Source organism: Anoplopoma fimbria, chromosome 1 (assembly GCF_027596085.1).
Source record: "Anoplopoma fimbria isolate UVic2021 breed Golden Eagle Sablefish chromosome 1, Afim_UVic_2022, whole genome shotgun sequence".
In the NCBI taxonomy this organism is placed as follows: Eukaryota; Metazoa; Chordata; class Actinopteri; order Perciformes; family Anoplopomatidae; genus Anoplopoma; species Anoplopoma fimbria.
Window position 1 is genome coordinate 4,122,061 of NC_072449.1, and position 17,108 is coordinate 4,139,168.

The 17,108-nt window shown below is 46.2% G+C and overlaps 1 protein-coding gene across 1 annotated transcript in view; it reads left to right on the plus strand.

The window, feature by feature from the left end:
* Positions 1-3,150: 3,150 nt before the first annotated feature.
* Positions 3,151-17,108, plus strand: part of epha4l (eph receptor A4, like) — a 51,404-nt gene continuing 37,446 nt past the window's right edge. Inside the window, 3 exon segments of the mRNA XM_054605407.1 lie at positions 3,151-3,327; positions 4,999-5,066; positions 7,539-8,202. Of these exon segments, the coding sequence (XP_054461382.1) occupies positions 3,231-3,327; positions 4,999-5,066; positions 7,539-8,202 (829 nt within the window). The 5' untranslated portion in view covers positions 3,151-3,230.

The following is a 17,108-nucleotide window of genomic DNA, read 5'->3' on the forward strand; positions in this document are numbered from 1 at the left end:
GGGAGAAACAGGGACAGTTTTTTTTCAATCAATGTTTGGAGGTAAATTGGCCAATTCTTTAGGAGCACCAGGTGCTTTATCTGCTTCATTACGCCGGTTGAAATACTTCCGTTGGACAGACCATAACCCCACAAAAGTCACAGGCACCCGAGAGACTTTCATAAACCCACACACCTCTCCATATATTCCTAAATCAGTCTCATTCTTCTTGACCCTAACAGAGCAATCCATGATCTGGATCCATAGCTGCTTTCAAAGACCAGTTAAACATAAAAAAAAGCACACTCTCTCTTTGAGTTGCATCATGCGAGGGACAAAACAGAGCCACACTATGTCTGTAGGAGCGTTTGAGACAATGGCAGGTCTATCCGCAGTGACATCGGCCCTATGAGAAAGCTCCAAGATGTTTCCTTGAATGGGCGGAAATAAATATATCGGAGCCAAGTCTTGGAAGCCCGAGGTCGATGTGACAGCTACAAAAAGGCATGGGAACCGGAGCGCTTGGGATGTGCCAAACGTGGATGCTAGAGGCTACAGATAATATTTCCACACAAAGACACAGTCATATCTTTGTATGTATGTATGACTCTGTAATGACATGAGAAGAAGAAAGGGACATTCAGACACCTGCTGAGTGTGAGGAAAACGCCTCTCCATCACAAACCGTCATAAATTCTAAATGAACGCGGCTTCATTTAAATGCAAAGATATAGATTTCTCATAGCAGAGATGCCAATATTGAGATGCTTTTATGGATGTATTTCTGTTATGACTTCCCGTCTTTAGAAAGGAGCAGGAGGCGATGCCCTACAGGCAGGGATGGATTACTGAACGGGCCTACTGGGCAAAGGCCCGGGGTCTCAATGTGTCAGGGGCCTCCATGGCTTTCATCCATAAAATGTCACTCGAAGAGACACGCACAACCGGAGGGGGACTCATAATGAACACAAAAAAAAAACTTAAAACGACTAAAAAGAGACACAAAAAGACTGCAAAGACACCAAGGCAACTAAGAAGTGATGAAAAACAGATGCAAAGAGACACAAAGAGGCACATAACGACTATGAAAAGGGGCTAAACGATATAAAAGACAAACAAATGAGCAGAAAACCACAATGAAGAGACAAAAAAAAAGCTAAGAAACTCAAAATGACTACAAAGTGACAGAGAACATCCAAAGAGATGCAAAAAGACTGGAAGATCAAAACGATTACAAAGTGAAATAGTACAATTACAAAGATATACAAAGTGACACAAAATGACTACCAAGAAACCCCCCAAAAAAGACCACAAAGAGCCAAAAAACAACCTCAAAAAGATTTAAATGACAATTACAAAGTGACACAACATGAGTACAAATGCACACAAAACTACAAAGAGACAAAAACAACCTCAAAAATATAAAAAAAATAATACAAAATGAACTAAACAATTAGGAAAACACACAAAACAACACCAAAAAGAAGCTAAACAACTCAAAGGCCGTGTGTCTTCCTATGTGGAGAGTTGGTGGGGCCTTTATGCCTCTGAAGAAGACACATTATTATAGAGGTGCTGGTTGTGGTCGTGGAACGCTATCTGCAGTCACCAGCCACAGCTTGTGTGGTGATGCAGAACGCCCGGTCCTGCCCACACGGTGACAATCTCCTCGGCAGATCATTGAAAGGTTGCCTGCCAGCCGCTGCAGAGCGCACATCTCATGGGAGCAATAGAAGACCTGTGTAGGAGGACATAAAAGAGTGAGAGCACCGTGGGCAAAACCCCAAAACCTTGGACGCAGCTGGCTTCTCTCGAACACGCACAATGCAGCCTTTGTTTGAAGAAGAAAAAAAAACCTGCAGAAAGCAACATCAATTCCTGAACAACCATCCACCTTTGCAGCTCAGGTCTAGCTCCGCTCCCTGCATACTGATGGATGAATCTCTGTGCACATAAATCCCCATAAAGCCTCGATAATAATAGAATAATAGCAAGGGACAATAATCCAATACAAGTGGAGGGCGGCCTGTCACAAAAAGAAGGCCTTGTCAATTTCCTCAAAGTGCAATAGCATGTAATGTGATGGAGGTCGTGCTCCTGCTTGTTCTTTAATCCAATTCTGGAGGCAGAACATGTCCGCTAGGTGGCGACCTCGGTCCGACGCGGCTCACCTTGGACGGCTCATCAGACTCTCAGGATGAGCAGCAGCAGCCCGGGGAACACAGGAGCACCAACACTGACGCATTGATTTAGATTTTTAACTCATATTAATATAAAGTTGAGGAGCAGTTTTGTTGTTTTTCCAAGTTAAAGTTAAAGGAGGCTGTGATTGGAGCATGGACTTCATCTTCCAAACAAAGCTCAGTATGCTATGTATGAAATGTAGACATTAAGCACACACACACACAACACACACACACACACACACACACACACACACACACACACACACACACAACACACACACACACACACACTCATACATATACACACACACACACACACACACACACACACACACATAACACACACACACACACACACACACACACACACACACACACAACACACACACACACTCATACACATATACACACACACACACACACACACACACACACTCATACATATACACACACACACACACACACACACACACACACACACACATATACACACTCATACATATATACACACACACACACACACACACACACACACACACACATACACACACTCATACATATACACACACACACACACACACACACACACACACACACACACACACACACACACACACACAACACACAGTTTTTACACCTCCTATGTACCTGCATGGCCAATGTGCAGCCATCTCACACTGTCACCCTCTAAATCCTGTCTCTGATAAGTGTTAACTGGGTAAACGAGAGAGTGAGCTGTTTTGGGGGTGCAGAGGGGGGGGGGGGGGCAGTTAATGATTACCCCCCAACACCCCCCCCCCCACCCCAAGTGGTCCAAGTCTCCTATATGGATGGCCTGGGTCCGCGTCAGAGCGCACGGAGCACTAGACCCGCCTCCTGGCTGTGGTGCGCTCTTTGCGTCTCTCTCTCTCTCTCTCTCTCTTACCCCCCCACCCCTGTCCGCTTCATACCCCATATTCCACTGAGAGAGAGAGAGAGAGAGAGAGAGAGAGAGAGAGAGTGAGCAGGACCTGGGAGAAGAGCAGCGAGAGAAAAAGAGGAGAGAGAAACGGAACAACGACACAAATGGCACTCATGGCAGGGATTTTGTTCACGGCCACCTTTCTTGTTTTTGGGATTTCTACCTTTGTCTCTCCGGCACGGATATACCCCCCCAATGAAGGTAAGGTGGTGAGGAGGAGAACGTTTTAAATAGACTGACTTCGGACTTCATCCCCTGCTCCGTGTCTCCTGCTCTGCGGAGCCTCACACACCGAGAGTTGGGAGTGTTTGGAGCCATAAGTAGAAGTGTGGACCCCCAAATAAACCACCAACAACAACAACACCAACAACAACGGACGGCCACCTTTACGCACAGACTTTACGCAGGGTTTTGGGTTTGTGTGTCTGTCCAGAAATGCGCATAGGCTGTTTTTTGGGGGGGTCTCTGGTCTCTGGTCTCTAGGCTTGGATCGTGCCAGCTGCAGAAAGAGCCTGGGAGCAGGAATAACTTACAGCCCTCCAAGTATACGTGCAGATCTGGAGGGGTGGAGGGTGGAGGAGGGTGGTGGAGGGTGGAGGTCAAGCAGATCTCTGCGTAAAACCAAAAAAAAATGAAGTTTAATGTTGCGGTGCATGTGATAAAGACACTGAAGAGTCAGCTCTCCATTTAGCAATCTGAGGATGGCTCTCAGTGAGGCTCTCAGGGACCCCTCCGCTGTCACAGTGGGGGTCTATTTGTTGGGGTGGAAGGTGATTATGGGAATGACAAGATGACCAATTGTTAAACTGTGCTGCTCGGTTTAAATACAAAGCGGAATTAAATAAAATAAGTTCCAAATTAGATCTATAACAGCTCTTCTGATATTTGCTTTACCTGATCTGCGTTCACCGTGTGTGTGTGTGTGTGTGTGTGTGTGTGTGTGTGTGTGTGTGTGTGTGTGTGTGTGTGTGTCCCGGGGTCCCGGTGCTCAGTGTGTCCAGACTCAGAAATGTGGCGCATGTTCTAGTGCAAAACACTAAAACATAAAGTACTTTATTTTATTTACATGCCATCGGATGAGCAGAGCTGTTTGACACAAAGTCCCCAAAGACGAGTCCCCGTTCAGTTAAACACACCAAACCAATGTTCCCCGTTTAAAACGAACCAGTCTGCAGTCACCCGGATAATCCACATCACGGACTTGCATAACTGACTTATGTATTAATCTCCACCGAGCAGCTGATTAAGCTTCACACCGAATCCAAAAACCCTAAAAAAAAAAAAAAAAAAAAAGAATAAATTGAATTCATACCATTTAGTTCAGTCGAACATATATTTTAATTAATGCTTCACAGACTTGATTTTTATACTTTTTTTCTGGAACATATCTGGTGTGAGACAGTCTGTCTGTCTGTCTGCTGGAATCATTTTGAACTGCGTTTGTTCTTCAACCACCAAGTTGGTGCACACGGCTCCCTAATTGAATCCGATCACATCAAGCATGCTTCTCGACGCTGAGCAAGATGAAATGCTATTACTTTAAAGACACTGAGGGGGGGGAGTTCATTTGCCTTTGGTAGAAAAATCTTTATCTCGACTGAAATCAATCAGAACGACGTAAAGCACAGCAGGGAATTACGCATAAGACAACATTTGGAGGACTGTCTGGCCTTCAGTTTTCTCTCTCTCTCTCTGTGTCCTGACATCCATCATGAGAATATTTTTCTCCTTAATTCTATTCATTATAAACCATTTTTTTATGGAAAACAAAAAGAACCCATTTCTCCTTCTCAGTGCGTCAGATTTAAATGGATTACATGCCAATGCTGATGTTGTATGCATGCTCACTTCTACTTCATTCTTGCTTTCCAGTCACGTTATTGGACTCCAGATCCGTACAGGGGGAGCTGGGATGGGTCGCCAACCCCACAGAAGGAGGGGTAAGTACTGCAAAAGAAGTGTCCCCTTGTTAGGACGCATGGTCCCCTATTGGGCAAAAATGGAGAGAGATAATATCCATTATTGGCAAGAGCTGTGGAGTGGGCCGCCAAACAGATACACAGCCCTCTTTGATAAGGCTTAGTCCCGGTGAGCCCTTTATGGGAATATCATTGTTGATGATTTATTGTGCAGCTGTCTGCACTGTAGGGACATTAGGCTCAGGGTGAGATCAAGACGGCATTTCAAGTATCTTATACTAAAATATGGGTAAATTAGAGGAGAGAGAAAGAGGAGACATTTTGTCGTATATAGAGACCCTCTGGAACAGCCTCCAGGGCCCCATGGGGTCCCCCCGAATCCACTTTGAGAACCACCGGTCTATAGGAACCCACCACCACCCCCACCAACACCCCCTTTTTTCTCCTCGCTTCCCTTCTCTCTAACCACTCTGTAATGGTCAGATGCAGGGGCCGATACTGCAGCGGGCGTCAGGTTTCCTGAATAGACGGCGGATTGAATCGGTCTTTGTGGAGAAACTTTATATCCCTTTCCACCATTGAGTCGAGGAGAGGGAGCAGGAGAGAGAGAGAGAGAGAGAGAGAGAGAGAGGGGGACTTGGCAGCTGAGAGAGGGGTCCTCTGGAACGGATGAATAAAGGGGGGGAAAGTGCGGAGGGGTTTAGACGTTTTGCCGCAGGACGACTGGAATCTCGCTCTAAAGCGACGGGGGGGATAGGGTCGACCGAATGCGTGGTCCCGTCGGCCTAATTGGGAGATCCACAGTGGCTCTGATAAGGGAAAAATATAAGGGCCCCACATCGGACCCTGGGAGTGATGGTTAAGGAAAGGTAAGACCCCTAAACCAAGTCAAACACAAATGCATTTGAATGCCAGTGGGGCCCCTAAATGCATAATTGTTCACATTGAACAAATAGCAGGCACTCCTCCATTATAGAAATGTGATGATTAGCACAAATGAGCCTTTTTATGTTTCATGAAAATTAATACAAATTAGCGACAATCAACTAATGAATAGAGAACCCGGGGGAACAGAACTCCACCTTGTGCAGCTGTTGCCGTCTCTGCTCGCAAGCTTTCCTCAGTGAACCTGGCCGGTGCTGCATTCAGGTCCCCCCCCTCCCTCCATTCTTATCACAAACAAAGTGATTGACAGGGTCCTGGCAGCAGAGGCAGGCCTGCATTCACCCTCTCATTATGACCAATTGGCCTTATTCTCCCTCTTCCCCGGCTATCGGGGGGGGAAAGGTGCGGCCTTATCTCAGCGGTGCTTGATTTCCACAACAAAAGGGGGGCTAAAGGAAGAGAGCGGAATGGAACAGCGGGGAATGATAGACATCTTCTCAAATTGTACAGCCGCGGCTATGTTTAGCATTATCCCACCCCTCCTCCGGGGAAATAAGGCTTTAAACCCAGATTGTTTATGATAAGGCGTCAAATCAAATCTGGCAGCGTAACCCATATCTCCCACTGTTCCATTATGACTTTCTTCTTTTTTCGTCCACTTTTTCTAAATGGTTGAAGCTACGGCAGCCAAAGGCCTGTCTGCTCTTGTTTACAGCCCAGCTCAGTCAAAGACTCTATTTAAAACACACGGCGAAGAGAAAGGAAAAAAAGAAACGTAAGGGAACACGCCGCTTTGAGCCTCTCAAGACATGCTCGTATTTGCTCGACGGTGATCTGTCGGGAGGGGGAACTTTATCACAAGTAAAACAAACATACCCTCCTGGCAAAAATAAAACAGGCCGAGCAGGATAACGTGATCCATGCGCCCCACGTCAGCATCTCTCTCCCTCTCTCCCTCCCTCTCTCTCTCTGCTATGAGTTCATACTACCAACAGCGGTGGACATGTGTGCCTCCGTCTCCCCGTCCCCACCGTGTATGCTGAAGTAAAGCAGACACGCATTAGATCATTAGCATTGATTCCAGACCTTTTTCGTTTTTTGCATATACATAATGTTACGTTTTCATTCTTTCCTTTTTTTCCTCTCTAGCCTGAGAGCCAAACAGGCCTATTATAGCATTGAGAGTGTGTGCGTGTGAAGACGACGTCGTATACCACTCCCATAGTACTTTAAGTGTAGGCATTACAGAGAGCTAATTACAAATTTCCTTCCTCGCGGTTGATGGGAAGCCATGAATATTAATATCTTTATTATTCTATATTAGGACCTAACAAGTCTATTAGGTGGCATTCATAAAATATGCATTAAGTTTAGCCATCAATTAATTGCTCTGCAGAGACTCAAATATTGACTAATCCTTCTTGCGTGCTCTTTTGCACAGTATCTCTTGTTCTTGGCATGGACTGGTTCTCAGTCATGTACGATACTTATGTAATCCATTTTAATTAGGAGCGCATTTGGTTTTGATATTTCTCTTTTACAACACAAGTCATTAATCAAGAGCATCCTTGTAACATTTCTTTCCATTGTTGTGCTCCTTTTCCCCAGTGGGAGGAAGTGAGCATTATGGATGAAAAGAACATTCCCATCCGGACGTACCAGGTGTGTAACGTCATGGAGCCAAGCCAGAACAACTGGCTCCGCACCGACTGGATCCCCCGAGGCGGTGCCCAGCGAGTCTACATCGAGATCAAGTTCACCCTCCGGGACTGCAACAGCCTCCCGGGTGTCATGGGAACCTGCAAGGAAACCTTCAATCTCTACTACTACGAGTCCAACAACGACAAGGAGCGCTACATCCGCGAGAACCAGTTCGGCAAGATCGACACCATCGCCGCCGACGAGAGCTTCACCCAGGTGGACATCGGCGATCGCATCATGAAGCTGAACACGGAGGTCCGGGACGTGGGCGCTTTGAGCCGGAAGGGCTTCTACTTGGCCTTCCAGGATGTTGGGGCGTGCATTGCGCTCGTGTCCGTCAGGGTCTACTACAAGAAATGTCCGCTGGCGGTGCGGAACTTGGCCCAGTTCCCCGATACCATTACTGGAGCCGATACCTCGTCGCTTGTGGAAATTCGCGGGTCATGCGTGGATAATTCAGAGGAGAAGGAGGTTCCGAAGATGTACTGCGGGGCGGACGGAGAGTGGCTGGTGCCCATTGGGAATTGCCTGTGTAACCCCGGATTCGAGGAGCGCAATGCAGAATGCCAAGGTAAAGAACTGACATTTGTTTTTTGGGGCTTTCTCTATTTATAGATCACTCTCTACCTTCAATCTCTGCCAGTCTCTAAGGTATCCCACCTCTTCAATGCTCCCCATCCTCGTTCTCTTTCTCTGCCTCTTTGTCTTTATCCTCTATGTTTTGTTCTCTTTGTCCTTCCCTCCCCTACCTCGATTCAACCACCTCGCAACTCTGCTGGATATTTTTGACTCCTCGCCCTCCCACTCTCTGCGGTTTCCTCTCTAGTGTCTGGTTGGGCGATAGAAGCAATGATGATTGTAAATGGAGTAATTAGCGGGCCCACTGGGAGGTGTTGTGCAACGGGATGCGTCCCCAGGAGAATTGGTTGACACCGGGAGAGGAAGGGGTAGAGCTCCAACTGTGGCTTTCCCCCCCCCAACCTGCTCTTTCTCTTATTCCCATTGGAGCCCGGAGCTGGGAGAAAGAGATAGACGGCTTTAGAGGAAGGGAAAGCGAGAGAACGAGTTTATCATTCCAAGCAGGTATGAGAAGAATGAAAATACACAGCTGTGAGATGGGGTTGAAATGGTGCTATTTGGTAGGGGGGAATGGCCCTTTCGTGGATGATTATTCTAGTCTGAGCTCGATGTGATCCTATACCGCGCTGTATGATGAGGTTTTAAGGTCCGTGCTTTCAAATCAGGAGCATGTTAGAGCCTTCAGCACCCTGCTGAATTCAGATCATTGCCTAGAAATGCCCATTAAACTTTCACCAATAGATCTTCCAAAATTTTTGCTTCAAGACTCTTCCAAGAAATGGCTTTTTTATTTGATCGACTCCACCTTAATTTAATTCTGCAATGAAAAGCTTGTTTCATTGCAGACGATAGATTGCCGTTTATTGCATGCAGCAGTGTATTGTTGATAGCATCTAGCAGTGTTCAGCAGCTGTTTCGGGGATCACATGCAGGACTTTTTGCCAAGCCGAGGCCCAGTTGTCAGCTGGCCAGGCGAGCGGATTGCCAATTCTGCCACGATGGTTTATTGGTACACCCCATTTGCCACCCAAGAACCCAAGAACGTCGCACACTAAAAGCAGGGAGAAACAGCAGTGAGGGGTCAGAGGCTGGGCACGGGTGATTAACAGGGGGACGGACCTCTACACCTCTCCTAATTTACGAGGGAGCCTTTATCTTGGAGGACTAATTGCATGACAAACAGGTCTGGTGATTTAGGGGTACCGTTGGCTGCTTGGGGGTGGGGAGGAAATGGGGTAGTGGGGGTTTTAGGGGAGGAGACCAGAAAGTAGTTAGTTACAGACTTTAGGTAAAACCCCCGTAAACTGTCTCTCTATCATGCAATTTACTACTACCTCTTCTGTTTCAAATCAAAATGAGACCCTGATCTCATGCTGTATACCCCTATATATAGACCCCTTATCTCTTCTCTTTAATTTCAGTTGAAATAAATAGCTGCTACCCTCCAAAGAAGGCAATAAAAGGATTTGGAAACCTTGATTTTTATATGACTAATGCCGTCTCATAGTGTCTGCCAGTATTGCTTTTCAAGCCAATACACCCATTTGGTTCACATATGAATACATCTGCTTTAGTTTGTTTGAGTTACCGGTGCCAGTTCACCCACTCCATTCACTTTTTAGCTTCAGTTACGCTGTTTAAAAAGTTTCTCAGCTTTTCACTTCCAACTGGTAACTGGATAGCGGGCATTGGGTTTGACGCTGCATGGGTCCGATCCAGTGACGGAGGGGTTAAAAAGGTGCCGGCCACTGTCAGGCTTCAAGTGCACTGATGAGCTGGTTAATATTCCCCAATGTGAAAGGCTCTATGGGAGACGGGCTCCTCTCCTATTGGGCCATGTTGACCAAGAGACTTGCTGGATTTTCGGGGGGAGGGAGGGTGGATGTCGAGGGAGATTTGTGATTTGTTCTGACATCAAAACATTTAAAAAAAGTATATAAGAGTGTGTCAGCCTTTGCTCACTGTACGGTTGGATTTGGTTTGAAACTTTTGGGTTCTTTGTAAAAGGTTTTCTATGGTGCACACAAGCTCAATTGTTTGTTCCCATACTTGTGTGTCTGTGCCTGTCTTGTGTTCGTGCGGGGTTACAAGGGCACCTTGGCCCCTGGTTCCCAGCCCAGGATGAATGGGCTCTCCTCCATCATTGTTTGGGGCAGCAGCGGAGCCGACTGAGGCTGGTGATGTTTGGGGGGGGTAAAGGAGGTAGAAAGGGGGCTGCTGGGGTTAGGGTTAGAGAATTGTATTCTCCACCCCTGGCAGAGGTCAGGGGTCATCCCCTTCTGCATCCATCTTAGCGCTGCGTCCGACAGCGTTGTGGATCCAGGATTGATTAAGACCTCAGGATTTTGACAGCTGGGGGGGGGGTTTGCATGTGTGTCTGCGGCTCGAAGGTGGGCCAAAGGGTGGCCAGCTTTTACACCCAGGGCCAAGGCAGGAGGGGCCAACCAGGGCACTGGGGGCCAAAGGGGGCCCCCTGATCTAAGGAGAGGGGGACTCTGTCTGTTTGCCTTTGGGATCCCTTTCCCTGTTAACCACCTTCCCCCCAAACACTCTGTTGTTGGAGGTTGGGGGGGGGGGGTCAGGGAGTCCCCTCGCTCCTCATCTGGTGAGGGGTCCCTACTGTCGGAGGGGTGGGGGGGTGTTGACGAGGACGGATTAGTGAGAACCCCGTAAGTCGTTATGGAGAAATGGTAATTAACATAACTGTTTGCTTCTTTGTCGGCTGAAGGAAACCTCTCGCCTCTGTGTGTTTTCAGAGAAATCAGCAAATCTCAAGTTGTGTGTGTGTGTGTGTGTGTGTGTGTGTGTGTGTGTGTGTGTGTGTGTCTGTGTGTCTGTGTGTGTGTGAGTGTTTCCTTCACATTATATTTGTTGGCGTGTGTCTGTTGAGGATATAGCTCGGCTGAGGCGTGAAGGTGACAGACACTTTTCACACTGGAGAATGCCAGTTCATGGTTGAGCTGTTGTCACCCCACAACCTATCATCACCCCCAATCACACACACACACACACACACACACACACACACACACACACACACACACACACACACACACACACACACACACACACACACACAGGAACTAAGTTAACACTCAAGTTTTTTACATCTTAATCTTTTACATTTTTTATTGTTTTCTTAAATTCATTTCTTAAAGACATTTTACTTTTCACCACTTTGTGTTCCCTCTATAGCTGTTTGCATGTGTGTGTGTGTGTGTGTGTGTGTGTGTGTGTGTGTGTGTGTGTGTGTGTGTGTGTGTGTGTGTGGATAATAGCTTAGGGCCTCGAACGTGATGTCAGTGTGTGATTGGTGCGTTTTCTCACCTGAGACCTCCCCACCTCCACCCTCCACCCTCCACCCTCCACACCCTCTCTATTCCCAGCAGTCTTTGCCAAAACTGGAAACTCTCATTCATATTGGATTAAGAGGTTTTAGGGATGACGTTTCTCTCCTGTGTGTCACTCATTGTGTGTGTGTGTGTGTGTGTGTGTGTGTGTGTGTGTGTGTGTGTGTGTGTGTGTGTGTGTGTGTGTGTGTGTGTGTGTGTGTGTGTATCTGGGTCTTCCTCTCTCTCTCTCTCTCTCTCTCTCCCCCTCTGTTGACAGTGTTAAATATGCGCTTGGGAGCATCATTCTAAATTCACCAAGTAATTCTATTTAGCCCGCCGGTCCCCGATGGCTTTAAATACACAGACTCAGTCTCTTGCTCTTCGTCTCCTCTCTCCCTATTTTCCTCCTCCTCCTCCTTTCTCTTTTGCATACACTAAAATTAAGTATTGAATCTTCTTCTTCGTGGCTGACTTTGTCGCTTGTATTTTTTTTCTGTCCATTTTGTCTCTTTAAATTTCCTGTTGCTTTAATGGCTCTTTATGAGCTCTCTTTTCATCTCTTTCTCTTTTTTATCTTCCTCCATTTTTCTGCTGAGTTCATGCAACTATTTTTACACGTTTACATCCAGTTTTTTTTCAATCCTCTCCCCTTTTTCGCATTTTTTTCCCCTTCCCTCCTCTCTGCTCCCGCCGTCGAGGTGGTTAGTGTTCGTCAGCCTGTCTCTGGTGGCAGCAGCAGGAAGTGGGCTGAATAATGAGATTACCTTCTCTGGTGGGGAGGGAGGCAGCTCGGAGCAGCAGCATCATTGTTCCCACACACACACACACACACACACACACACACATGAACACACACATGCACAAGTGTGTGAGTGTATAGACACAAAAAAAATAATCCAGACACATACAGGGAAGGGCGTCAGGAACCACTACGTGCAAGTGTGCGCTTGCGTGTACAGCCGTGCATGCACGCTCACACTACAAAAAAACCTAATAGAAAAATCCAAGCACATACTGCATGTAAAAAAAAAAGGACATGTTAAGTAATAGACTGAAGCCTACATTCATAAATATGTATAGCAGATGCTTTAGTATGTGTTAGCACACGCAGAAACACACACTCGGAGCCGAGCAGAGGACGCAGCAGAATGGAGGTGAATGTACTCATCACTCTCTCTGCCACCAGAGAGGCTCATTTTGTGCTTTCTGAATAGAGTCAGGGAATCTATTACCAGCAGAGAGCAGGAAAGAACAACAGACCGAGACCCAGAGAGAGAAAGAGAGGACACAATGTCTCATGAGCAATCCCCTTCCTACTGAAATAATTGCTTCATGCATTCTTTTTTTTTTTTTTTTTTTTATATATTCTATTCTCGTTTAGCTCCTCAAATGATGAAGAAAAGAAAAAAGTCCTCTCAACACACATAAATCCTCCCCTGACTGCTGGAGGATGGATGTGGTAATCCAGCCGTCATTAGCTGAGGTGCTGAAATGTTTTTCCTGCGCGGGCTGCCGTCCTGCCTGTGTTTGTTCCCTTTCCAGTCCTCGACACTCATCACCTCTCTCTCCCCCCCCCCCTCGCGGTGCCCGGTTCGGGGCAGGAAGCCACGAGCGATGGAGCGTGACCCGGGTCTGATGGCCGCAGTGCTACACGCAGCCTTAGCTACGCCGTTGCGTGTACGGAATACGCTGCCAGGAGTTGCCATCTTTAAGTCATTTATCTCCCTCCGAGTTTTAAAAGCTAATTCAAGTCCCTTTTAGGATTTTTTTTTTTGGGGGGAGCAATGTGCTTTATTTTGCGTCGTTTCAAAAAAACAAACTGAACAAAGAGCAAGAAGAATGTCAAGCTTCATTAGAAATGAGTAGAATCATCCCCAAAAATAAGATTTCAGTTCTGGATATGAGGCCAAATAATATGTTATGATGACTATTATGGTTATGGTGAGACAGCTCTAGAAACATCTTGACGCCATAGTACTTTCCGGCGATATGTACGCAAAAAAATACGTTGAAAGTCGACTTTTCTGAACCATAAATACATAAAGAAACGAATATTTCATATATGTTTCAGCGTTGTATCACACTTGCATTAATGTATGATGCCACGTGGTTGACGTTGTGAAGTGATTGGTTTAGTTACTTGGTTAAAGTTAGAAAAAACGGCATCGTTTGTGTTAAAATAACGTATTCGTGTTTTGCAGAAATGCAAAAAAATATGTTTTTCATGCCGACTGTGCTGGTTTGTGTGCCATCCATTACTGCATGTCTTGTACAAAACGGACGCACAACATTCATACATACATTTCATGTAATGTCAGTTTTATGAAAACCACATATATTCAAAATGTCAGGATACAGCTCTGTTTTTTCCTACCCAAAAAGGAACTCTGCCTTTTAAACAGTATTCTATGCAGATGCAGCTCAAAAGTCAGCCTGCTACTGTTAGGTAATGCGGAGTAAGGAAAGCTGTTATGGTGCTGCTAACATCGTCAGCTGGCATGAGGAACATATAGCTGCAGAAGTGTCAGAAAAAAGGGGCTTTAAAAGGATGATAAAATGTCTCCGTCCCTCTCCTCTCCTCTTCCTCTCTCATCTTTTTGAAAAGCATCCTCTCTTTGAAGCCCGCGATGGGAAGAGGGAGCGATTAAAGCAGTCAGCAAGCAAATTAGCATGTCAAAAGGCCCTGAATCAATACCCCAGCTCTCTACCAACACAACCCTGCAGTCCTCTCTCCCCCTCCCCCCCTCTCTCCCTCTCTCCGTCCCTGACGTTCCCCCCATTCCTCCGGCTGTTTCCCTTCTTCTCCCTCCATTTTCCTCGGCGCTCCTGCACACTCTCCCTCTTGCTCCCTTTAACCCCCTCTCTTTCTCTTCCGCTCACTTCAGATTTTTTTCTTCACCCGCTCTTCTGTCCAAAAAAAAACCCCTGTGTGTTTTCTCCCCTCAGCTGACAGAGGGAGAGAGGGGGAGGCAGTAAAGGGAGATGGACGGATGTATGGGCAGATAAAGACGGACAGAGAGAGAAGTGGACAGCGATCAAGTGGGCTGTTTCAGCGAGAGAGAGAGAGAGGTTCTGAAGAGAGAGAGAGAGAGAGAGAGAGAGAGAGGGCCTCTGCCACTTTCTTTGTGCTGACAGAGAGGGAGAAGAGACCTCTCTCGCCAAGAAGAGAGGAGGAGATGGAGATGAGGAGGCAGAGACGGAGAGAGAGAGAGAGAGAGAGAGAGAGAGAGAGAGAAAGAGACACAAAAACATGGAGGGGAAGTGAAGTGGAAAGAGATTTAGTTCCAGTCTGGCAACTGTGCTTTTTCTACACTTCATCCGTCGTTTCACCATTGCACGGAAATCCCCTTTGATCTGGAGCAATGTGTTACTGATCGCGATGAGTGTGTGTGTGTGTGTGTGTGTGTGTGTGTGTGTGTGTGTGTGTGTGTGTGTGTGTGTGTGTGTGGACAGACAAAGTGTGTGTGTTTGTGTCTGAACAATTATCTGTCCTATATTTATTCTGTGCATCTGTTGCGGGCAGACGTATCACATGCTGTATCATAAACTTCTATTAACGTTCCAATCGGGTTGCGCGATCTGAGCAGAAAGCAGCTCCTCAGATGGACGGCCAAGTATCCGACAATGGCAGGCTGATTGCAAACACCTTGGAAATGTTTTATATCTCTCCCTCTCTCGTGCTGATTTCTATCTTGAGCCGCCTCCATCTCGCCGGGGTTGATAGGTAGGTGGTCGTTTTCTGCTCCCTCCTCTTCATCCTTTTGCAGAGTGGGGTTGCAGAGTTCAGTGGTCGAATCAAAGGCCGCTCCGTGGCAATCAGTTAGGGGGTTATGACAAAAAAGCCTTGCAGTAAAAGGGCCGCTGTGTAATCTGTTGTGCCCCGAGACTGGACGCCTTGCCCATTTTAATGAGCTCAGATCCCCCTTTTCTAATCAGGGTGGCGGGGGAAAAAGGCACAGTGGCTCATTATCCCAGGAAAAACACACACCCACACACACACACACACTATGAATGTGTGATTTGTATGTTGGAAAAAGGTGAATACAGGCAGGGTTTTTGTCAGGAAACGTCTTTTTTTTTTTTTTTTTTTTTAATCTGGACAACATCTGTCAATGCAATAGAGTCGTGAAGTGGGAGGAAGTACTTCAGTCCTGTTCATTACCTGCATGACAGAGTTTGGAGCACTTCCAGGGCTCGAATGGCTATCAGACTCTACATTATGAATCATCAGCGCAGAAGATGAACAACTGCATTAGAAAGTAGCTGCTTCGATGATTTTGGGGTTGAAGGGACATTGCTGACAAAATAAAAACGTAAGGACAAAATGTCAACTACGATCCAAAAGGTGCCTTTTAGATGAGAAACATCCAATTGCATGAGCTTACAATTCTGATATGTTTACAGCTTACAAGTTTATTTTTTGTTTTCTGGGTCAGATTTTTAGGAATCCTGCAACAACGCTGCACTGTTTAGTGAATTTGAAATGTTTTATTGTTTGGTCAATTTGGAACCACTACTCTGGCTTCTTCTCTGTAGCAACATCGGCTGAGGCTCATGGGAATTATAGTATTTAGACCTATCTGCAATACATAACTAAAGACCACAATACATAACTAAAGACCACAATACATAACTAAAGACCACAACTAAATGTTTTTACACTTCAGTTTGGACAGAATGAAAAAAAAGAGATATAACAATGCAGCTCCTAGTAGGTAGGATATCGTTACATTTGGACAGAGCCAGGCTAGCTGATTCCCCATGTTTCCAGTCTTAATGCTAAGCTAAGCTAACTGGTCGCTGGCTCTAGCTTCATATTTAACACACACAAGTAGTTTGATAGCATTCATGTCTGTAACTCTTGGCAAAAACAACAAATCATGCTGAACTATTCCCTTTAAATATATCTTTGAAAGGGGAATTTACAATGGGAACTGACTGGCAACATAAAGTCTAACACACACACACACACACACATGCAGCCATCTTGGTTTCAGCTCAGAGCTTTAGAAGACAGGTAGCCGACTTCTTGCTGTGAAGTACATGTGCGTGCGCCTCGACATACAAACTGCATGTGTATTAAGCACACCATGGGGTCTCCTGTGAGGTGTTACCTCTCTGTGGGAGAGCTGAAATGTGATTTGTGGATGTGGAAGTCCCGCAGCACCAGGGGATCTGAAAGGCGGAGGCGTATGTCCATGCTAGGGCACGTCTGTGGGATTAGAAACCTTGATCTGCCCTGATCTGCAGCGAGCTGTCAAATACTGCTGGAAGGGAAGGAGGAACAAAACAAAAAAATAATAGAGACACTCTGCTCACACCGCCGCAACGGAATGTAAGGGGAAAGACAAAACATGAGAAAACAGAGAAACAGAAGACAGATAGGATAGAGATTGAGAGAAAGGGGAAGTGAGTGAAATGAAATCTAAGAGGAGCGTGAATGTGTGTGACACAGAGGGTGTGTGTGTGTGTGTGTGTGTGTGTGTGTAGAGTGAAGGAGAGAGGGAGATGAATTGACTCCTGTCTAGAGGCCATGATAAACGGCTCTGGATGTGAAAGGTGAAGT